We start from the raw sequence: 24,844 nt of genomic DNA, 5'->3' as shown, positions 1-24,844 counted from the left end.
AGTGGACTACCATGCCTAGCTTCATTATCACTTTGGCTCTTTGTAACTGAGGTTATAAAAACAGGTGCTTTTTGGAACTAGAGAGATGGCTCAGCAGTTTAGAGCACTGGCCCCTCTTCCAGAGGACCTGGGTTTGATTCCCAGTGCCCCTAAGGCAACTTACAACCATCTGTAACTCCAATTCCAGGGGATTTGTTGCCCTTGTCTGGCCTCTATGAACACCAGGCATGCTTGTGGTGTATAGACAAACATGTAGGCAAAACATCAATACATATAAAATAATAATAATAAATTAAAAACAGGTGATTTTATCATCCAGCTTCATAAATGAAATAGCTGAGGGTGCTGCAATTAAGAATTTCAACAGGAACATACACTTAGGAAGAAGTACAGCTTGAGATCCCACCCCACATGTAGAGTTATTACAAACTGATGGCCAGTGTGTATGTGATTGTATGCAACAGGATCCCCAGTAGTTAACAGGGTGGGAAGCTAGAAAGAGGGACTCCAAAACTGGATTCAATTACTTTGTGATGCCAAATTTAAAAGGACAAAAATTGCGTTCATTAATTGGATGTTTGTTTTCTTGGGCTCTCTGTGAATGTCTTGACATCCCTTGGTTTTAAGGAGCACTTAAAAACAATCTCCAGCTGTCCTATAATGATATGCACACTTCACCTTAGTTATAAAACAGACTGGCTAAGGTGCATGTGAGCAGGGTTCCAGATTTGGCTGCAACTGATGTCTGTTCTACAACAAGGGCGATGAGACGTGGTGGGATCCTCATTAGCACAGTGCTGCAGAAAACACAAGCAAATCATGCTGCTTTCCCCCTGCCTTTGGGTGTTTTCTTTCTCTGTTGCTAATGACTAATAAGAAAGGGAGAAAGAGAAGAGAGTGCGTGTGAACAAGAAAGCGACTGCTATTAGATTTTCTTCTACTACAGTGGGTTTCTCATTTTGCTAAGCTCATTAGAGGTGACGGTATGGAAAGAGCCCCAAAGTGCCCCAGGGAGAATGGAAAAGACAAAAAGGGAAATGAAACTTTCAGAGCTTTGACCCCAGCCACAAATTCACACCAGAACCATCTGCCTTTACATCATTTGTTCAGATTCCAAAGTTCCACCTCCTGTTTGATTTTATATGTAACATAAGAGAAAAATCATGTCTTTTTCCAGCTATTTCTAAGAGTAACATTATGAATGAAAGGATGGATACAACATGGTTAAAATTATGGCCTTGACCTTCCTCCTGTTTATCTGTTGCCTTAAGTCAAGAGTTTTGAAACATCTCTTACATTTAATTTGCAGTTTAGTCTACAAGAAGTTCAATAGTACAAATTACAAACTTTTTTTGAATATATTCTATGCATTGAATGTTTTTCCAGGAGCTGGATAAGCAGGGGAAGGGTGCTTTCTCCTTGTAAAGTCAGGGAAATGGCAACACAGGCAGTGATTTCAGTGCCAGATGCTGAGGGGGAGAGGTGTTATGGCACTATGAGTATTGTCTTGGCATTCAAGGCTCTTCCAGAGGTTATGGACAAGGTACGCAGTTTGGGAAGAATTGTATGTATTAGAAAAAGAGGAAAGAACCTCTAATCCATAGCTGCATGCCCTGTATTCTTATTATCATTCTATTATGTTATGGGTCTATGCTGTCTGGGCTGGAGGGGAAGAAAAACAGGTAGAGGTCCACTCCAGCTCTAAAATTTTTGTTCTTCTTATTCCTAATCACAAGCCTTTGGAGTATGCTAAATTAAAATCTGGAGTAGTACATTCTGAGCATCAATAACCACCATTTATTGAGAGCCTACTCTTCTTGGCCCTTATGCTATGCTGCCTGTTTTATGGGCTTTTTTCATCGTTACAGCAAGTATGTGAGACTGGAATGATTAGTATCCTCTTTTTTTTTTTCTGATGAGGAAACAGAAACCTAGGTTAAAAGTTCAATGTTCTGTCTAGCCAAAGCCACATCAGAGATGTGAGGCAAAAGCAGGATGTGAAGACAGTATCTGACTACAAATAGTGTTTTTAAAAATTAGAGAGACTTTATGGGGGTAGTTTCTGACATTACTAAGAGGCACAATCTCACAGCAAACTCCCTGATCTTATGGTTCTTTCAATCTTTCTGCCTTTGCTTCCACAATTTTCCCTGAGCCTTGGATGCAGGAGTGTTTTATAGATATATCTATACATCTATAAAAATGATCTATAAATCTATAAAAATCTATATTTAGGTCTGCCTAAACATGAGCCAAACAGGAATGACACCAATAGGCATGCCAGAGTGGATGGGGAAAGCTGACAAGACCTCAGTCCTACACAAAGAACAACATACAACTAAGAAATGCTGAAAATGAGAGAAATGATCTTCTCTAAGGAAGAGCACACTAATTACTTATCCAATGCGAAATGGGCAGTTCTGAGAGCATATATACAAGTAATATTATGCTGAGTAGACTATATTTAAGAATATACATATATGCAAACATGCTTATAACAGCAATTAACGACCAGCCAGGCCATGAATTTGAGAAAGAGCAAGGAGAAATATATGGAAGGAAAGAGAAGAATGATTTAATTATATTATAATATCAAAAATAAAATAAAAAATGTGAGAGAGTAATGGGTACGTAGCACAGTTGATAGGGGCTTGCCTGGGTTAGATCCTCAGCACGGCATAAAAGTCATGATGATCATAGATGCTTGTAATCCAGATGTGGACCAGGAAAACTAGAAGTTTGAGATCATCCTTGGCTAATAACAGATTCAAGTTCACTCTGATCTATTAAAAAAAGGGGGGGTGTAAGAAAAGTGCCCATGAGAACACAGCTCCCTGTCTCGAATTTGTAGGAACCTTCTCTTTGCCTTCTATGTTAAAACTGTTTGAGGACACTTGTGTTTGTCAGAATGTCTTCAATGCTTAAAATACCCCAGAGGTGGGAATTTTGTTGCTTAAAACTATAGAGCCCCTGTGTGGCAAAGCCTCCCATAGCTGGGATAAGTAGGATGACTGACCACAGCAGGACTGAGGACAATGAGAAACACGGATGACATGGAAAAGGAACAGAAGTCTGATGCCTTGGCCCTTGGTTTTAATTAGCATCAAAGGCTTCATTGCTAATGTATGAGTTTTTATGCGATAGCCCATGTAGCAATATGAATGGAGTCCAGGCCTTGCCCTTGAGGAGAAAAATAGTGAAATGGTGGGATAGAAGGTTGCTGGGAAAAAAAAAACTCCATGAGCAGCAGAATATAAAGATCCTAACTGGACTTGATATAGTTTTGATAGGTACACAGACATTAGTTTCATTGACTCTGATACAAACTAGTAGCTAGAATCATGGTGAATTTGGGGAGCTAATGCATTACTGGCCTGGAGCCAGCAAGCTCTACTAGAGGCACCTTTCTATCAGAAGGGTTGGCAGCCTCCTTAGACCAGGGAATCCTTCCTTCAGAGCCTGCACATATGTGGAAGGAGGCAGCTTTAGTGCTAAATCTGTTTAGCTGCATCAGGCCTATCATCAGGACAAGGCTAATTTTCCTCTGTGATTCTTATTTACAGCATCTAATAAATATAGATAATGGGAGCACTTTGTCAGAAAAGTGCAGAGATTGAGGCTAGCAATGTTGAACTCTCCTCACCTCCAACTCTAGAGCTGCATGTCAAGGTATAAGGGTCATTGATTTCTTCCTGAGAACTAGAAAAAAAAGAGTCTGAGAAGATGATCCAGGAGCCACAGTGAGAGTAACTCAGTGTGTTCCCAGTGTTAGGACAGGACACATTCGGAACCCCTGTGCTGACACACACAGGCAAAGAGATGGAGGGCAAAGTGGCTGAGGAGAAGATAATGTTTCTCTAGCCTGCAATTTCTTTCAATTTTAGGGATCGCAATTACCAGGGCAAGAGTTAGTAGTGGCCGTGCTTGGGATGCATAAGTGTGTTTGATGCCACAGGTTCTTTTGCATTTAGAAAGCAGAGGCACAGGCAATATTTAACCTGGCTGAGCTCTGCATGGGTGTGTACCATTGTATATGAGAGAAAGCAGGACTGGAGCCAGGAGTAAAAGTAGATGTGATGAGTAGGCAGTGGAGTAGAATGAATGGCCTTGATTCCACCCTAGGCGACACTAGGAGGGTAACTGCACCTCTCAGAGACCCGGTCTCCTCGCCACCACCTTGGAGATATATCACTTATTGCACAAGATAGTCTAGCATGTCAGGAACAGAGCTTGCAGATCACCTAACACATGGTATGCATTCAATAAAGGGCATTCTCGTTATTGATGTCAGCATCCATATGGGATATTCAACCAGCACTGGTATTTTCAACCAGCCAACCTTTACTTTTCATTTATGAGCAAAATTAAATATTCACCAGCATATTTTTGCATAGTTCTTAAGAACACAGAGTTACACTGTTCAAATGCTAGTTTTTTTAAGCTTATGGTTTTTAACCTCATTATGTCTCTGCATGCTGTCCTTCTTCTCTCTCCCCCCAACATACCATTCAGTTATTGTACATGAAAAATAAAACAATTTGTGCACAACCCTTAGAATAATGGACTAGTGTATTGTAAATAATCAATAGATACTAGTTTTTTTAAAAATGAGACTTGTGAGCCAGCAAGCTGGCTGGGCTAGTTAAGACACCTGAAGCCAAGCCCGAGGACCTGAATTCTATGCCAAGATCTGCATGAGGGAAAGAGAGAGCTGACTTCTACAAGTTATTCTCTGACGACTTGCAAATGCATCACATCAATAAATATATAAATGTAAAGACTTTTAAAATGAGACTTGCTATTATGTTAGATATTTCCTAGCTATCAAGGAGAAAAAAACAAAGAAAAAGGGAAGGAGAAAAAGAGGGAGGGAAGTAGAGGGGGTGATAGATAGAGACAAAGATTAATAAGGCAATAACTCAGTCCATTGGAGGGAGATTGATATACCACAGCTGAATAATTTATTCATTCATTGAATAAGCACTTACCGAGCCTCCAAGCATGCATCGGCGACTACTTTAGTTTTCGATGCTTAGCAGTTCATAAGCAGACATACATGGCTCTTGCCCTCAGTCACTCCTGGTCCAGTGAGGGACACAGGCAATGACCAGGACCAGTAGTATAGTGTAAAAATATTGGCACTGTCCTCAAATTAGGACTGTGAAAAGACAGAGAATTCAGAGAGGAGACATGGCGACAATGTCTTCATGGATGATGGGGTGGGAAGAAATTTTTGAATTCTTTCCAGGATGTTCATTTCCTTATCCTCGGAAACTATGATTATCTTACATGGCAAAATGGGCAGTAAGCAGATGAGCAGATTTAGAGAGATTATTCACATGATCCTGTGGGGCCCGGTGAAATCAGAAAAGTCCTTAAAATAGAAGCAAGCCAAGAATAAAATCAGAGTTTGGAAGCGAGGAGGGCTACATTTGAAGATGGAGAAGAAAGCCAGGGAATGTGGGTAGCTCTGAGGAGCTGGAGGTGGCAATGTGTTTGTCTGGGAAGAAAGCGGCCTGTTGATATCTTGTTTTAGATTAATGCATGCCACAGTTATACCTACAGATCTCTAAGACAGGAAGTTTGCTCTGTTGTAAGACGGTCAGTTTAAGGTGATTTGTCACAGTGGGGCCAGAACATGAGTACATGAATACATGCACCCAAAGGTATTTGTGAGTTAGAATCATTTTTAATACTTTTACATTTGTGTGTGTGTGTGTGTGTGCGCGCGCGCGCGCGCACGCGCGCGCGTACGCGTGCATGCGAGTGTTGCATGAGAGAGAAATTGGAGGACTAGTTGCGAGTTGTTTTTGGTTTTTTCTTTCAACTACATGTTCCCCAGGGGTCAACCTCAGGTCATCAGACTTAGTGGTCAGTACCTTTACCGGCTGAACCATGTCACCGACTCCAGTAGGATAATCATGGTAGAAAATCACTCTGGCTGCTTGATAGTTAACAAATTGGAAGGGACATGGCTGGATGCAGATAGCATCGTTAACAAGCTGTTCCTATAGTCCTATGAGATAGGATGGTGGCCTCAATCAGAGCATATGGTTATGAAATGCTGGCTCTGTATCAGACCCTGAAGTCAGCCTGGTGGAAAAGGGATTCAAGAGGAATAAACCAAATCCGTGGTCTGAGCCAGGAGACAGACACGTAGAGAACACGTACAGCTGGCGAAGTGTAAGGGCTTTGACATAGGAACCAGACCCACGTGTTATAAAAACACAAGGACACTACTTCCGAAGGGCCTCATGATGGTGCCCTGGAGGAAATGCCACTTGGAGTTGTATCTGAGAAGCTCTCAGGAAGACTCAGTGGAGGTCTCTACATGCTCCCAGTCTCTTTGGTCTACTCTCAGCTTCCTCCAGCATCCTTGCCTCCATGGGAGCCAGAAATCTTGACAGCTTTATCTGATTTCCCCTCTGGGTCAGAATTCAGGAAAGGGCGTCATCTACTTTGGACTCTTATGAAAGTACTTGTCTTACTGAATGAAGGGGCTTATAAACCCCATACAATATGCCCTGACTCTGGAGAAGGAAATCTTATGAGCATTGTTCACCAAAAATGTTCACCAACTTTCTGTTTGTATTTTAGATATTTTCAGTATTACCTTTGTTCTTCATGTGCATGTGCAGAATGCTTCATTTCTAAAAAGCCAAATGAGGGTCTCTGGGACATATCCAATTGAACTCAGACCTCTTCATCTTCCTCTCCAGCAGTTTCTTGACGCACTAGTGGCAGAAAAAAAAGGGGGAGCCATTTCCTTTTTCTGTGTGGTGAAACTCCCTTGAGGTCATTACCTGCCCAGTCTATATGTTAAAATAAAACACAATAATGTGAATTGCCCACGTCTGGTTTTTTATATAAAAAGGAGTGCTTACTCTTGAAGCTGAATGGCTTGAAACACGACAAAGCCTGCTTTAAGATGCAAAGTTGAGCAAAGAGTCCCTCCTTTTCTGGGTGGTATCTGTTCTTTAACCAAAAGGATGGATGACACTGACTTAGTATGTGTTATGCCAGAGAAATATGGTCTCCAGGGAAGGAAAAAGGCTTTGTTTTAACATTTGAAAAACATTAACTTATAAACACACACATACATATACAGGAAGCACTTTTTACATGGTTCCTCATGGCTGCAAGTAAAGGGTACAGAATGCCTTTTTTGTATCTGAAGGGTTTATTTACCAGGCGGACACTTCCGCCTAGCCATTTCCAGATCAAAGCGTCTCTCATGGCTAGGATACCCGGTGGGCCCGGATATCTCCGCCTAGCAAGTTCCGGGCCAAGGGGTCTCGTGTGATCAGGGTCCGTGATGTTACATGGTCACGTAAGCGCGCAACGTGACCATGTGATCTACACACACGCGTGGAGTAGTGACGTGACCTGGCCACGCCCCCAGCCGGTTTTAAAAGTCGAGCGCCATGTTTCCCAGCCTCTCTTCACGCACGTGTCTCTCCCACAGGCCTGCACACTCTCTATCCCTGTATTTTCTAATAAACTCTTATAAGCGGATTCTGTCGTGTTTCATGACGTTTCCTTGCAGGGTAAGAACACAACGCAGCTAAATAACTAACAGTATCCCCAGTGCCTCACATATTGAAATAGAGCTCAATGGGTGAACTAATGAAAAGCTGAATGAAAGAATGACTTTAGATTGAGGGCTTGACCAAAGCTGGAGCTAATATCCAGTATTAAAGAGTGACATCATACGGAAATTAAATGTGATGGCATACACCTGTAATTCCATTGCATGAGCAGCTAGATTCCAAGTTCAATGCTAACTTGAGCTGTATAGACAATACTTCACAGTGAGACCTATCATCCTGACCCATCAACTATTGGAGCATGAGAGAAGCATTTCTAACTCTTCCCTGGATGTGGTGAAGCTTCAGGATAAAAGTGACTAACCCAGTGTTAATAACCATTTAATCACCAGATTTATAGACCCTTGATGGAAATGTTACAGTTTGCATCAGCCCCACCCTGAATCCTCTCAGTTCCAAAGAAGGGGAGTGGTTTCTTCAAATCCCACAGCCAGGCTATGGCTGAGCCAAGAAAGGAACACATGTGGTTGCTTAACATTAACTGAGGGCCCCTGCATCTCAGCCAAAGCGCTCCCTCTTTCTTGGCAGAAAGAGGAGGGATAGGGCACACTTTAAGAGGTGGGTAGATGCTCTCGTCAGCATTAGGAAGTTTGATGGGACCCTTCCAGAAGCTCTGAGCAGCCTAGGAATAGCCAGAAAAGCAGCGAGTCCCATCCCTGAAACTGAAAATCTCAGACCAGCTTTCTCCTAGCCTTCTCCAAGTAAAAAGGCTGCAGACAGCCCTATCTGACTCTGAGGGTGATTCACTTCCTCAAATACCTCTATTTAAATGCTAATTTCCACAGAACTGAGGGCTGATGGTTCTGGCATGCTGGTCCCTATGTCTTACTGCATCCAAAATGCTCACACATACTCTTAAAGGAGGAAGCAGACCGGATGGGAAGCAAGGCATGTGGAAGGGTGGGAAGAATTTATGTAGGAGGTCAGTTACCTGTGCTTGTCCTTGTTAGCATGTTTGATCAAATGGAAGTGAGACAACTGCAGCAGCTTTGGAGAATTTGTGTCACCTAGAGGTGATGTTCCGGTGACAATGGAGGATAAGGAGGCCTTCCCTCATGTCTATACAGGCATCAGCAGCTGCTCTGTTGTGTATAATATAAACTAGGCCGTGGCCAAACTGTGTCTGAAAACCCTTGATGAGATTCAGATCCTAATGTTGGATTTGAGAAAAACAGACAGACAGAGAGAATTAGCATGCATTGAAGATAATACCTTCCCCCTTACCCACATTTTGCTAAGACTTAATGGAACTCACGTGAACCCTCCTAGACAGAATTTGATCCGTGGCTATATGACTTCTATGGCTCTGCACATCCCACAGTCAAATACCAAGTACTTCAGGAATCTAATCACAAACAAGATAGATACATGAGAGGAAGGGATGGGAAGGATTTATTTTAACTCGGAGACATTAGACCACTGTCATGAAAAGCTGACTCCTCCTTAGGTGTCTCCCCAAGAACCCTCTGTATGAGTGCACGCTTGAGGCCCACTGCACCCTGTTTAGAGAAGTCATGTTTTCCCATCTGGCTCCCTCAGTTCAGCAGTCCTCAGCCCTTTCTGTTTAATCTCTGTGGAAGCCACAGCATCTGCACTGTTGATTCAGAATACTTCCTGTAGACGGAAATTTCTCTGGCCCTGCCTTGCCCAGCAGTCCGGACGAATCTCTCCCACCCTTGGTCCCATAGCCACTAATAAAATAATTACTCAGAGGGTTATATTAAGTACAAACTGTATGGCCTATGGTTTCAGCTTCTCTCTAGCTAGCTCTTACATCTTACATTAACCCATTCCTATTAATCTATATGTTGCCATGTGGCTGTGCATTACCAGTCTGCTGGCATTTTGTTGTTCCTTTGGTGGTGGCATTTCTCTGGATTCCACCCTTCTTCTCTCTGTATCTCTGCTTGGATTTCCCACCTGAGTGTACGCTTTCTTGCCATAGGCCAAAACAGCTTTATTTGTTATCCAATGGGAGCCACACATATTCACAGCATACAGAAAGACATCCCACAGCAACTTCTTACTTCAAAGGGAATAAGAGATAAATTATTCCTAAATCAAATAGGAGTGATCCTGGCCTGAGAACATGAATTTAGGGTACCCTGAATAACATATTCCAACATAGAGATAATCTCATGAGATTTTTATAGTTCTGAAGCAAAAGAACATCATAAACAGAGGCATTTATTCAAATGCATTGGTGGAAATATGCAGGCAGGCTACGATAACATATAGGAAATCTCTGCTGTAGGCCTCAGATGCTATCTGATGAAGGTCTTAGCTTTTGGATTGGTGGAAGCTAATAGCCATTTAAGCTAACATGTTCCAGCAGCTTTGAACTGGTAGTCACCAAAACACTAGGTAAGACAGAAGTGGCCAATGAATTGCCCTTGAGGTGAATAAAGATAGCCCAACACAATTGAGCTCTGCCTTTTAACAGCCAAACTCTCTACAAATTACAAAGTTCTAGTAAGTCAATCAGCCTAATGAAATATCTGGAATCATCTTATAGAAAAACTAGACTCAACTGTACTACCGTCTGGTGAGGATCCGTTCTGGAGTTACAGCAGCAACACAGGGAAAGAGCTAGCAAAGGCTAGGGGCTGCGCCCAGGCTGCCATCTTTTGTTGGTCTCCACCACGCTATCCGCAAATACTCACCCAGCATCCATACTTTACTCAGCTGTACTCAGTCTCACAGTTTGGCCCCCAGGGTGCCTCGGTGCATTGTTTGGGGCCACAAGGAGTCTGCAGTACAGTGAGAAACACAGGTCTTCCGTGAGTGGATCTATGGTTATAAACTGTAAAACTTTTCTCGGAAGAAAAGAGCAAGATCTGAAAGGTGGGTGACAGATTTCATCTGAGGCACTTTCCTCAAAGCAGTGACCAGTTGTGTGGTCTGAGTGGTGAACAGGAGTGGCCCCGGTGCAGAGAAAAAGAACACCCTCCCAGAGAGAGGACACATTCCTGCTGGGGACTGTAGATTGGAAGCCTGTCCCAGGAGAGGACAGTGAGTGCAGCCTGGCAACAGCAGTCCTGAGCAGCAGGAGTCAGCAGGGGCTGGATTGTGTGGGATCCTCTAGACTGTAAGACAGCATCCTTATTCTTTCTTGGTCTTCACCAATGGAGGAACATCCTGTGCTCACCTCTGCTGTCACCCTGGCTCAAGCCATGCTCTGAATTCATGCAGATTTGCAGAGTGAATGCTACCCACTCAATGTCAGAGTTCCCAAGATGCACTTTAAAAATTTGCTGAGTTATCTCCATATATTATCAGTTCAGATTTAAGTTTCACATGGATGCATTTTTGAAGACATTTGTCTAAACAGTGACTCTGTGCTAATTTTGCAATAACAATATTCACTTACATGATATACACACATAGACACATACTGCCCAACCCAAACCCCTATACATAAAAGCATGTTCTCCAGTGGATGTGCTCATGAGTGCTTCCTGCTCTCATCTCTGAAAGTATGTGATTTAGTCCATGATCCTGGCTGCATTCACTGAATGTGAGTACTCAGTTGTACACAAACTTGCTGAGCACAGGCACCAAGCTATAAGCCAGAGGGGGTAGCATGAGGTGTAGGTACCGCCATTCCCAACTATGGACCTCAGTCAGACAAGTTTCTTAACTTTAGTTTCTTAACTTTTCTGAGTGCCTGTTTCATCATCTATAAAATGAGACTAATGGTGCTTGTCAGCATTTTTATAAAGCTAAAACCACACACACACACACACACACACACACACACACACACACAGAGAGAGAGAGAGAGAGAGAGAGAGAGAGAGAGAGAGAGAGAGAGAGAGAGAGAGAGAGAGAGAGAGAGAGAGGAGAGTGGGGGTGGAGGAAGACAGAGAGGAGATCACCTAAGGAGCAGAACTGGTTTTCCTTGTCCTAAGCTGAGCCAGCACTTGCCACCTCCAGGTCTTTTCCTCAGCCTGGGACTTTCAAGGTCTCTCAGCTTTCACCTGAGGTTTCTTCTGCCTAGCAGAACTTCCCCAGGGCTGTCCCGCCTGCACCCTTCCTCCCTCCCTCCAAGTTTGTCTTTTGCCTCTTTCAAAAGCAGATTGATGTGAAGGCCCTGGGCGCCCTCTGCTGGCGGAGGCTGTGCAGGACTGTGGGCATTGCCCAGACTGCCGGGAATGGATTTATTACTTGGGAAAGATGTAGCCGCTGCCGTCCTGCCATTCAAGGCTTCATCCTTGCCTGTGTGCGCCCCTCTCAGCTGTCTATGACAACAGATTCCTCCTCCCTCCCATATTCCCCTTCCTCATGAGCTTCGTCAGGCTACTCTCTGGAAATCCTTTTCTGGAAGCTCAAAGGGAACTATTTATGCAAGAAGAGACATGTTTCCTGCCACTTGGGGTTACCCATGTGCATCTTTCAGTTGTCCACTGATGTCAGATGTCCCAAAATCCTAAGACTGGCTAGGCCAGAAAGCACAGGAGTTGGAGGAGGAGAGCGAGGGGTACTAGTGGGTGTAACTTCCCTCTCCTGCAGTTTAAGATGTATATACAAAAGTTGGTGAATATAGAGAGACCCTCCCCTCCTAAGGTAGTAAAGGAAATTAAGGAAATTTCCCTCCGAGGCCTAGTTACCAAATGTGCTCAGACTGTAAATCACTGGGGGCCACTTCACATCTGGTACAGCCACCTTCTCCATGTTGTTTAAGTAGAATAATGTGATCACGCCCACCTCGTGGTGAGGACTGCTGAAGTCCCAGTGAGAACAGAGCCTCTATGCAGTCAGGTTGTAAGATGCCACAGCTCCTTCTCTCGGCTTGTGGCCTGCTTGGGTTCTGTGAACTCATGGGGACTGAGGCCTTTATGAGAGGACTTCAGTCTGCATATCTTGGGGTAAGACTTTCAACTTGTACATTTACTGAGATGAGAATTATGGACTCTGGGACCAGACTACCCAAGACCTCACACTATCAATTACGTGACCTTGACTTGTAAAGGTTCTTTTAAATTGAGTGTTGATCTCCACACCTACTTCATGAAGTGCTTACCAAGGTACCTGACACACAGTAGGTGTTAAATAAGGCCATTTCCACTCTTCCATTATAGCAGCCTGGGAAACTTCTATGATCCTCATTTTATAGATGAGATAATTGAGATTTATGAGCTTTGTCCCAATTACTCAGGTAGGATATCAAAGGGGGAGACCTGGAGCCCAGTGTTCAATACCTCATCAAAATTAATTTTCTGACCTACAAACCAAGTACTTTTTGGTCACATGATGAAGGGGTTCTTCCAATCCAACTTGAATGCCTGACAACGAGATCACTGGCTGCACTGCATAGCCATTGTTTCCCTCTCTCACCAGGTTGGGAAGACCTGGGAAACAAAGGACAAAGCCAGTCTTTCTGTCCATAGTACTCAATCCAGAGCTCTGTAACCAGCATCTGATAGTTGCTGATTAGAGCCTGGGATACCGTTCCATTTTACTGGACACTTGGGGAAGCATCTGTAGTCCAGCAACCACCTCAATGTTCTTACGGTGTGTATAGTGTTTCCATTGCCTAGACTGCTGTCTTCTCTCTTTTTGGGCCCCCAGATTTGTAGACTACGTGGCTCCACGGATTGACATTCAACACAAACAAAATACTATGCTACACAGCAAGAGTAGCTTGGAAACTCACCATAGTGCACATGTATCCCCTGAACAAAGGCCCAAACTTTGCTAGACCTGGCTTTAAATTCTGTTCTCATAAACTTAGAATCTCGTCGTTACTTATCTGTGATTTACACATACTAGCCCAAGAGCCACAGTGAAGACTACATATTCAGGTATAAGTAAAGTACTTTGCTAAAGTCTAGCAAACTAAGGATGCAGTGAATAACAGAGATGGCAGTGAGAGTGATGGGGAAGATGATGGTGATGCTGGAGATGTTGAGGGTGGTGATAACATCACCTTCTCTGGACCCAGCCCTAGAGGACATTTTCACTAGACAAATGGATTGGTGGCAGACTTTGAAAGTGTCTAGGAACTGGTATGGGCATCTGCAATGAAGACAAGAAGGTAACCCAAATTATAGTTTCTCAGCTGCTTCTGCACTGCCTGGAGCCCCGGCTTCAAGAGCCTTGGTTTGCCATCATGTATTTTTGTTTTTGTCTCTGGTTTTCATTTCAAGGTTGCCCATGGCAGGGGACAAAATGAAGGGATAAGCATCCTCCTGCTTTTGTTATTTCCTCCCTTCCCCTCCTCCCTGTCCAGATTGTAACTAGTGTTGCTAACTCTGACCATAAAGTGATCATACAAGTCAGAATAGATAGGGAAATGCCCCTGGTACCCTGCTCAATGACTGACTTCCCCATTTCCAGCTCGCACACTCCTCGTATCAACAATCTTCCCATCTCCCGTGGCTGGCTGTTTCATTTTTAGGTCAGTCTATTGTCTAGAATAATGAGGTTTGTGTCCTTTTTCTGCAGTCTCTGCCACCACTGTCCTCTTAAACCATATCCATCCAGGACTCCGTATTCTAGGGTCACATTGGGGTTTGTCTTGTGATCCGGTTGCAGGCAGGCCTCTCTGAAGTTAGAGCAGGGCAAAGAGCACTAGTCAGGGAGTCAAGACACCTGAATTTGTGTCCAGTCTACTGGTTGTGGTTAGGCAAGGCCTTCCAAGTCTCTAGGCCTCCGTTTTCCCCATCGGCCCGAACCAACGTATCTTTAGCGTTCCTTCTACCTTAACACACGGGCAGTTTCCAAGCTTCCCCTCCTTCCTTCAGCTCAGCCTTGTTGCTACCTCAAATACTTGGTGCTCTTCTCAGCTCCCTAGCATCCAGGGTTACTCATGTCATTGCTTAGGCAATGGGATAGTTCTCAGCCAAATATATAGTTTGCAGAGCCTCAGAGGATGCCTTAAACAATAGGCAGCTTGATCCCATTAAGTGTTTACAGCAGCCCTGAGATGGAAGCCTCATTTGTAGAAATTGAAACTTGGTTGCAAGAGAAAGAGTAAGTGGCTATGGATGCTCCGGGCTTTGCTGCTCAGCCTGCCTCAATTCCACACCCTGTGGTCAGGGCTATGCTCTCAGAGCTGAGACTCAGGAGGCTTCACGGCCAAGCCACCCAGCCTGTTCCAACAAGCTTCAGGCCTCCTTGCCCTGCCATTGCCCCCATTCCTTTCCTCTGCCCTGTAATCTCTTTGCTCTGCCCCCCTCCCCAGGGAGAACAACTTCATCAAGGACTTCCCCCAGCTGGCGGATGGGCTGTTGGTGATCCCGCTGCCCGTGGAAGAGCAATGCCGGGGGGTCCTCTCCGAGCCCCTCCCTGACCTTCAGCTGCTCACTGGTAAGACACACCCTTCAGGCCCCCCCTGCATGCTCACTGACCACAGCTGTATCAGTTGTATGAACTACAAGAACATATCAAGATGCTCCAGTCCAGGCAGACTCCCAGGCCTCTCTCTGCCTTGTCTTGGGTTCCTGCTAGGAACCATGTAAAAGGAGGGGCTTAAGGAGAGCCCGGCTTCTTGGCTAGGACCTACTTCATGAGAGGCACCTCCCCGAGAACAAGAAACGATTTTCCAGCCTTTCCCATTGAGACTTTGCCTGTGTCCAAGTATCAAACCACTTTCCATGCAAGTGACATTTTTTTCTGATTTTTCAATACTTCCAGAATTTTGTTTTCTTTGTTCATTTAAAAATCATTCTAGCCGGGCGGTGGTGGCGCACGCCTTTGATCCCAGCACTTGGGAGGCAGAGACAGGCGGATCTCTGTGAGTTCGAGGCCAGCCTGGTCTCCAAAGCGAGTTCCAGGAAAGGCACAAAGCTACACAGAGAAACCCTGTCTCGAAAAACCAAAAAAACAAAAAAAAAAAAATCATTCTAGAGTTAAATCGGTGGACTCTTGAATCAAGACTTTCTCCACATGGACGCATTTGAGTCATGTGGTTTATTATTTGCAGGTGGTCACTGAGCCATTTGCTGGGTGAGTTTTATTTATCCAAATTTGAGAGTAAGGCATCTAGGTTCCAATAAGCCCAACGGCATCCAAGACGTTCACTAGGACTAGACCCTGGTGAATAGTGTTGCGTTTTTTATCCTTTCAATCCCTCCCTGTTATCTCACCATCCCAAACCTTCAGGCTCTCCTAAAGTGCCAGAATTTTCTGTCTAGTTCCAAGGTATGTTTCTTCTCTTCTTTATCTTCTCCCAACTTTTCTGCTACTCTTTTGGGAGGGTGGGGTTGATTTTTCTAAGACAAGTGGACCTGGACTCTATTTTTGGTGATATAATAGTGGAGTGATGTCCACTACCCAGATTGGCCACCCTCAAGTATGATTGAATCCTCTCACTTAGAAAACGATTGTCCCACAGGAATTAACTTGCAATGTGACAGACACCCCATCACTTGCAATCTCTGAGTGGCCAGGAGCAAAAAAAAATCTAACTACTATGAGCCTTTCCTGTAAAATGGCATAGACAGAGGAGACCCTGCATGGGTTAAAGGTGTCCTTGCGGAGCAAGGCTACTTCTATTGTTCAGCCCACGTGACCCTGCATGAGTGTTGCTATTCTGATTTCAGATTATTAAGGTGCCATATACTTCTCCAAAGTCACATGGCTAGTGTGTAAATTATCATCAAGTATTAAACCTAATTAATCTGGACTCCAAAGTGGATGCCTTATCCACTATCTTACACCACCTCCCAGACTTGTCCCACTTCAAAGAAGATGCAGATCAAATGGACCCATAGATGACATATCTCTGCAAAGTGTTTTAAAGACTCCTATGTCTTCCTTAATTTCCCCTTCCTACGATCATAGAAATTCTAAGTGACATGGAGTATTCTAGTTGAATTCTCTCTGCTGATTGGGCATCAGGTTTAAGAGAGACATGCCTCTTTGGAAAACCCCAGTAAGGGCAGCTCAGCATCCACAAGAGCTCACATTTCTCTACATTGTCTGTTAGAAGACTTCTTTAAAGCCCCCGACACATCGTTGATTGTGTTTCCTTGGACAGCTTCCATCTTTGCAGCATGGACAGAACAGTTACTTTTTTAAAAATGTGGTAAGGAATGAAGGTCATGTGTATAAGAAGTTTGGTTTACTATGGTTCTCTAGTAATTTTGCAGGTTGTTTTAACTATTTGTCTTAGCTCAGGGACGTTTGAAAGGTTCCTAATAAGGGAACTGCTAAAATTCAAGAGATTTTTTTTTAATTACCAGAGGCTAGAGTGGTGGCATAGTAGTTAAAAGCACTGGCTGCTCTTGCAGATGACCTGGGTTTGCTCTCCAGCATCCTACATGGTAGTTCACAACTATCCGTAGCTCTAATTTCAGGGGATCCAACATCCTCGTCCAACATTCACAGCCACTGCACACACATGGTGCACGGACATGCATGCAGACAAAATACCGACATGTATAAAATAAAAATAAATCTTTAAAAGTAAAATTACTGAGACAAGTTAATCTTCTCTCCCAGAGCTTCATTCTATCTCCTTTCCCTAGAGGAGGAACTGTACAAAGAGTATGGTGGGTGGGGTGAGAATCGGAGGTAATTTCAAGATTAAGAATGAAGAGAAAACCATTCCAGTTGAGAAATTGCAAATATCCAATTGAATTCCAGGATCCATTCTGGACTCTGTAGGAGAACTGCAAATAATGCAGCATGGCCTTTATGTCAAGAACCTGACATACTACAGAAGCCTCTATTCCAGGTGTGAATCCCAGCTAAGGCAGGGACCACAGTAAATGAAGGATGGGATAGAGGCCACTTAGGAGGGAGGCCCAGGGATAGAATGAGGGGCAGGAAAGATGGTTTTATAAATTGCTTGATAAGCGGAATGTACCTCCTCCCTTTGAATACCACACCATGGGAGGAAAGGGTCCTTTAACAGCCCACACCAGAATGTTCAGCTTTCTTCTGTCAGAGGTGGGGCTCAGTTGTTGATTACCCCTTCCCCACAAACAATAGCTGTGAACATGGCTAGGCAGTAGCAGATGGGACAGGGGACAGAATCTACATGGATTTTGGTGTCTAGGACTCCTTGAATAGACGAATTTCTCAGCCCTGGGTCAAGAGCCTGGTCTTCTCTTTCCTTTTTTGATCCCCTCTCTCTTTCCTTCCCAGCATCACATAGAGAGCATAGGCAAGACAGAGCAGATAAACAGAGACAACATATTTATAACTAAACATTCTCACTCCAATGGACATATCTTAGGGGATCATGAATATTTTACTTGAAAATGAAAGCCTCCAAAATTATATTATTCCTGAAAAGGCTAAAGAGGGAGAAAAAAAACAGTTGACAGTAATGGACAACTTTAATACTACAGAAATGTCCAGGAAGAAATCATTTGTTCCAATGAGATTCTCATTTTAATATCCGTATCAAATATCTCTTTAAGTGCCTCCTCACCAGGGGACAAGAGAAAGGCATAGGAAATGTGCCTGCTATTTGCAGAGGTGCAAGAAAGCACAGCTACATAACAACACTAATAACTGCTAACGTGACTAGCATTTCTTTTTAATGCATTTGTTCGTGATTATAAAGAGGAGAGAATGCAAGGCTTTGGGTGGAAATTTTAGAAAATGGAGATAGATATAAATCAGGGGGCAGGATTTTTTTTACATGTATCTGGTATCCTGCTTGCCAACAATTTTGTTGTGTTTCTTCTTTGTTTGTATTTTATCTTGACAGTACCTGTGATTTCTGAAATGCATTCTGTGGAACATGCATTCTTAATGATCCCTCTATATAAAAGAAGTTCCATGAGCAGCAGCACCTTCACAGAGACTTATTGTGTGTTTTAATTATTGTAATATGCTCAAAATTAAAAAGTTCAGTTTGTTTAGCCAGTATTTCTCATTTATTTGAATTAGAAAAATATATGTAGGTATACAGGTTTGCCACATAGTGATTATAAATATCCATGTTAACAACCAATGGTTTATACCAGGGTCAGCAAGCATAAAGGGATGGGTAATTTTTCCCATACATAGGGATTTTTCAGGTGGCCTCTGCTATTTAGTGCAAAATCAACTGCAAAGACTATGAAACAAATGGGCTGAGAAAAATATACCCCTGACCCTGGTCCTACAGGCAAAGACTTTCTAGTCACTGAAAGAACTTTCACTTCTGTTACCATATTCAAGTCTCACGTTATGCCTGCAATGTCAGATGGGAAATCTGAGACAACGAGATGTCTAATGTCCATGACACGTTACAGATGGACTTAGGTAGGTGGGGTATAAATTTACCTTTTACGTGTGAGGTAGAGGGACATTGAAAGCCCGAAGAAAACATAGAGATGTGTCTAAAGAGCACGGCAGTGGAGAACAGTGCTTGGTTCTAACAGTACAGCAGTCAGGACCCAGACCAAGCTTCTTCTCACTTTGAGCAGAACCCGGGACTGCAGAGTGTGCATTGTGGTTAGTATCATGATCTCCGAGCTCACATGCTATCTTATTTCTTCCTCTAGGAGACATCAGGTATGACGAGGCCATGGGTTACCCCATGGTGCAGCAGTGGCGTGTCCGGAGCAACCTCTACCGTGTGAAGCTGAGCACCATCACTCTCTCAGCAGGTGAGGACCACTGTCCAGCTAGCAACCAAAGGACGTGTGGTCATTTCGCACATGGTCTCCAATGCTTAGGATGCCCCAAGCCCTGGCTGGTACTGGTGATGCTGAAAGAATGAATGCAAGAGCATCTAGGTAGGCCAGCACAGCAGGCAGTGGCGTGAACACCCTGCAGTAGAGACAGCACAACAGCGGGACAGTGGGACACAGGGACACAGAAGGAGCTTCCTAGAAGAAAAATTTCTGAGTGGGGTGAAGAAGTGTGCTAACAGAAAGGGAGGAAACAGTAACCTAAGCAATGCTGTGGAAGTGTTTCTGGCTTGTGATTGTACCTTCTCTCCTCAGTTCTCTCTTCTTTCGTTGTCCATCTCTACACAGCAACGGCGTGTGGCCCCACTCTTCACCACTCTACACACATGCATGCGTCACCCATTCTTTATCCATGCGAGCCCTGAGCTCCAGCAGGGAAGGTGTTTGGTAGTTTTTGAAATGGAACATGTTTGTCCATAACTTTGCTTTCGCTGTAACCTTCTGCCTAGCTTTCCCTGCCTGGGGTATGCACACTAAACTCTTTGGTGCCTCCCCCGCTGCCCATTCTTCAATAAACAATGTAAGGAATTGCAGATGTTGGAATACCTCCAGCAAAGTACTAACCAGTACTTGATTCGTGTCTGAATCACGTCTCTCTACCCCTCTGACCAGAGAACTGGGGCTAGGTTATGGAATCTGTTTATTCCAATATCTCCAGAAACTAACAGAGAATCAGCACATTGTTGGTGTCCGTGTTTGATGGAAGAATAAGATAAATAAATGAAAACTGGAGAATAAGGTATTGAATAAAGCTTCCTGGGAAGAAGAGACCTAGTCTGAGGTTTTGTACTCTGGTTCTGACAACACTATCACCGGCTTTTTGTCAGTGTGTCCCCTAATTATCTCTTGAGTTCTCGCTTTCATTCCTTTTTATTTCAGTACTGCTTTGTTCATCAGTAAAATGGAGCTCTTTCAACCTGGGGCTGGGAGGACTTTACCCTCTGGGCCATACAAACAGTGATTGTTGCTGACATCTGTCAAGCATGTTATAAGGTTTCAGGTCTTGTGGCTTGCAGCAGTCCTACAAGAAACTAGCAATTTAGCTTATCTATCATCATGCAAAGGAACTGAAGGTCGAAGAGGTCAAGCAACCAACCCAAGGTCACATGGCTAGCAAGCACCAGAAGAGAAAACAGAACATGGATTTTGATTGCATTTTTGTCTGCCTGGCTGAAGAGCCACAGGGCATCTCCAAGGCATTGACGTTTTACTTAACAGAAACCATCTCATTATTAACCCTGCTGCATTAATTACCCAGTTGCACGAGTTAACAGGTTGATAGAGAGAGAGTGTTCTAATCAAGCACCTTTTCTCTGAGCCCTATTTCTGTTTCCCTACCACCCCCTCACCCTGCACTTGTGAATATAACTGTGATGTTCCTGTTAGAACTACAAAGGTGTACCTGCTTTAATTAATCAGTAATGATGTTCCTGGAAGCTCCTTGTAAATCAAATGTTGGCAAATTGGAGCTCATTTTCGGTGTTGGAGAGGGGCTTGCCCTTTGATGTGCCATTGCCTGTTCTGATAATAACCATGGCTGGCTGTTTGCTGTGTTCCAGGAGTTGGTAGTGTGCCCGACCGGGGTGGGTATCGGAAAGATGCATCTGTGGATTTAGAGACAGATAAAGAGGGCTTCTATCTGTAAAGGTGGCAATTCTTCAGAGTGTGGGGGGAGAGAGCGGGTGCTCTGCGCAGGAACAGGTGAGAAAGGTTTCTAAGAAAGGGGTGGTTTCGTGAGATCTTGACGCATGGGGTGTGTCTTGGGAGGCAGTAATTTCATGTATGGAGACAGTGCTGAATACATAAAGGAAGGATGAGAGAAATCCCAGGTTCCAGTAACTGCAAATAAGGAAACAGGAGATAACTCAGGCATTCCTATAGGCCCAGATATGGTCATGGAACTTTATCCAGTGGCAGGCAGGATTACAAGAGGGCCTTTAAGGATTTGCGACATAGGAAATTTCAGAGGAAGTGTAAATGATATTCAGGAGAATGAACAGGACTTAGCAGAGTACCGGGACAGTACAGCAGGCAGCAAGAAAACTCCACTGTCCCAGAAAATGAGGACAAAGGTGGAAAAGAAGGCGATGTAGCAAGAAGCTAGAGCAGATATGCAATCTGCACTGAGCTGGGACAAATGTAATGCCGGGACTCCAGCCATCTTACTTGAAGTTAAAACAAAGGAGTGTTTGAGTCCAGCTCTTTTAGATAGAAGGTCAAGATGCGTTATTTCCAGTCTTTCAGCTTTGGCTTCTCTTCAGGTTAATGAGGGTGTGGTGGCAACATTGCAGTGTTTGAACTAAGAGAGTAAAGACATCTAGTGGTCTACCTGTATGCATCAGCTGTTCAGTAAGTAAGCATCAGCTCCAACTTCCTGATGGTGACCTTAAAGTCATCATCATGTAGGTTGGCAAGTCTTCCTTGTCTGCAGAGTTCTACTATGTCACAGTATCCAGCACTGAGAGTGAGCCTTTGCTGTGAACATGTAAGGCTAGAGCTGCCAGCCTGCTGCTACGGTGATGAGGATGAAGGCCATGAATTCTGGCTGGGAGGAGCCCTTACTGGGATATAATTTTTCCGCAACCAACTTCTGAAGTCTAACCACTCACACATGCTCTTCTCCCTCCAGGTTTCACCAATGTCCTAAAGATCCTGACCAAAGAGAGCAGTCGGGATGAGCTGCTGTCCTTCATCCAGCACTATGGCTCCCACTACATCGCAGAGGCCCTGTACGGTTCCGAGCTCACCTGCATCATCCACTTCCCCAGTAAGAAGGTCCAGCAGCAGCTATGGCTCCAGTATCAGAAAGGTAAGGGGCCGGGGGTGGGGGTGGGGGAGTTGGAGGTGGTGGCCAGGTGTGGCACAGAGGGAAAGTAACTGAGAAAACAATGGAGCCTCGCCAGATCTAAATCCTGTTTCTCCTATCTGAAAATTGCGTAGGCCTTGGAGATCCCCTGGCCTTCTCTGAGTTCATTTTGCCATGGTCAGGGTAAGGAAACACGCTGTCTTAAGATTCTTTCATTCGGGTGTTTTAACTCTTTTCTTATGCTATAGGCTTCTTTTTTTAAAAAACCATGCTTTCCCCTTGAAACAGTTGCCAGAGATAAAGGCAGAGGATGGGCATGGTGTCTCCATGATACCTTCTCTTTAGGCTTCTTGGCAGAGGCAGGAAAAGCTCTCACTTGCTCCTCAAGTCCAGGGGACAGTTTCAAGTGTCACCCACAGAGGGGCTGTTATCCTCATGGAAGGTCACCCCATCTTAAATCCCTCTTCTTCTCAGCTGTCAACAGATTTCTGACTCCTTCAGTCTAAGGTGGCCTAGTGCAGAAGACTAGTCTCTGCCATTGGCTTTGGAAAAGTCATTCCCGTGTGGGCTCCGTATTCCCTTCCTCTGAAATGTGTACTGCGATAATTACTCCTATCTACCTACCACATGCAAAGGGGGAGGTAATTCACGCATGAACATTTTACAAAGTTAGAAATACCACATGTATGTAAAGATGTCTTCTACTTTTTCATGTGTATGTGTGTGTGGTCCATGTGTGTTTACACGAGTGTTGATGTGTGCATCTGTATGTGTAAAAGTGTATTCAGGTGGGAAGGCTGGAGGCTGACATCAGGAGTTTTCCTCGATCACTCCTCACCTTACCCATCGAGGCAGCATCTCTCACTGGAAACCATTCACTTACCCAGCTGATCTAGCTAGCCGACTTCCTTGGACACCTCCTGTTTTCTACCCTCTACCTGCTGGATATGAGCAGCCTGCTGGGATGACCATATGGGTGCTAGGGATCCAAACCCTGGTCTTCATGCTTTCTCGTTGTACAGGAAGCCCTTTAACCACTAAGATATCTCCCAAGTAGCATGCATTATACATTAATTAATATGTCACTGTACTTGAGAAATGGAGTCTCACACTTGAGAACCCCAGTCTCAGACACGCAGAGACAAGTGCCCACAGAGACACAGCTGAAGAACAGCAAGGCCCATGTTGGAATTCATAGTTGGAACTGGTGGGCTACAAAAACTGTTTTCTTTTAGCTTTCTTTTTTTTCTTCCTCCCTTCCTTCCTTGCTCCCCCTCATCTATCTATTGATTTATCTATTTATTTATTTATTCATTTATTCATTCATTCATTTTCTAGCTATATCAAGGTGTTTTCTGTTATGGTTAATATCCTTAATTGCTAGAAAGGGTGAGGATTGATGATACCAACCTGCTTGCACCTTCTCCACAGGACTCAATCACCCTAGCTCCAGGAGCCCCATAAGTCATAACTACAAACCCCAGAGCACTGTGGCCCTTGGAAGCCTCATTGAACTCAGCTCTCCAGCTTGCCTTGGGGAAATTAAAACTCAGTGGGAGAAGGAAGTCTGGGCTAAGTCACATAGCTCCGCATGTCAGGGCCAAGGCCAATCGAAGCTGCATCAGGCCGTCTTTCAGTGCTTGTCAGCTGCTGACTGTGCCTGGTGAGATGGAACCCCCAATGTACCTTGGCTGTATCTGTAGCTTTTGGTTCTGCCTCTGGGCTTTTTGTATCCCCAGCTGTGTTTGCACCCCTGCCTGCTTTCCTGTGTGCAACTGAGTGGGGCATGGGTGGTTTATAGGCTCAAAGGACATAATTGAGTTGTCAGGGAATAGCTCGGTTTTATGGCTGTGACAATGACAGTCTTTAAGGAAGTGCATTAAATCAATAGAAGTCTCATTGCGCCACCCTATAAATAATGTGACACATCATTAAGCAGGGCAATAAGCTTCAGGACTTTGAAGTAATACAATTAGGTTATGTTTATAAAAACTCTCTCTCTTGCTGTGGCCACTGAACTAATTTGCTTCATGCCACATTCAGGGTCTGGGACACTACTGTGATGCTAAATGTCATCCCATCTCCATCCTTGGTTGCTTTCGGGGCCTAGACTTCCTTATTGAAGAACATCACATTCTTTGCAATAGACATGGAATCTAGTACAAGAAAGAGAGGAGGAGGAAGAGGGTAGGAAAACGCTGACACGGCAACTGGAGTCCCCCACCCCTCTTCGGGGACTGAATGACTGGTGTTGGAGCTTTCCGTCTCTGGGTCTCCATTCTGCAGAGACCTTTACCCCTTTCTTGGTCTGTATTTGTTGCAAGAAGAACATACCGACACTTGGAAACCAAGGTAAATGTTTTCTGTGTTTCTTTCTTGATCTCTACCTGCTACGGCATATCAGAAGTCTTGATTTATCTTATTTTTGATAATGGGACATAATACATGGGACTGGGAGGTTAAAAGAACACTGGGAGCCTTCACATGCCGAGACAATTGATACAATTTCTCTTCTAGGCCATCAGTCATGTAACATCAACATCTTCTAAAGGCCGGGGCCCAGGCCAGTTAAGTCTGGGGTTTGTGGCAGATAACTGGGAGCAGAGCTTGGGGGAAGAGGAGCTGGGGCAGCTGTGAAGTGGGGCACATCTGGACCCCCTCCTCTTCTTATATACCCATTGCCTAGTAGCTTCCAAGTTTTCTGATTCCTCATGCTAAATGAGAGATAGTAATTCTCTTTCACAACTTTCAAGTGAGTGAGATGAAATGCAGGGAAAAGTTCCAGAACACAGTGG

The 24,844-nt window shown here is 44.2% G+C and overlaps 1 protein-coding gene across 4 annotated transcripts in view; it reads left to right on the top strand.

Moving 5' to 3' along the window:
• Positions 1-24,844, top strand: part of Astn2 (astrotactin 2) — a 952,034-nt gene that overhangs the window by 658,913 nt on the left and 268,277 nt on the right. For all 4 annotated transcript variants that reach the window (XM_076564364.1, XM_076564363.1, XM_076564362.1 and 1 more), the window contains 3 exons: positions 14,794-14,918; positions 19,055-19,159; positions 21,873-22,052. In XM_076564364.1, coding sequence (XP_076420479.1) covers positions 14,794-14,918; positions 19,055-19,159; positions 21,873-22,052 — 410 coding nt within the window. The remainder of the gene's footprint in view (positions 1-14,793; positions 14,919-19,054; positions 19,160-21,872; positions 22,053-24,844) is intronic.

This window comes from Peromyscus maniculatus, chromosome 2, assembly GCF_049852395.1.
Source record: "Peromyscus maniculatus bairdii isolate BWxNUB_F1_BW_parent chromosome 2, HU_Pman_BW_mat_3.1, whole genome shotgun sequence".
Classification (NCBI taxonomy): domain Eukaryota; kingdom Metazoa; phylum Chordata; class Mammalia; order Rodentia; family Cricetidae; genus Peromyscus; species Peromyscus maniculatus.
This window is presented reverse-complemented; position numbering and strand designations above follow the sequence as displayed.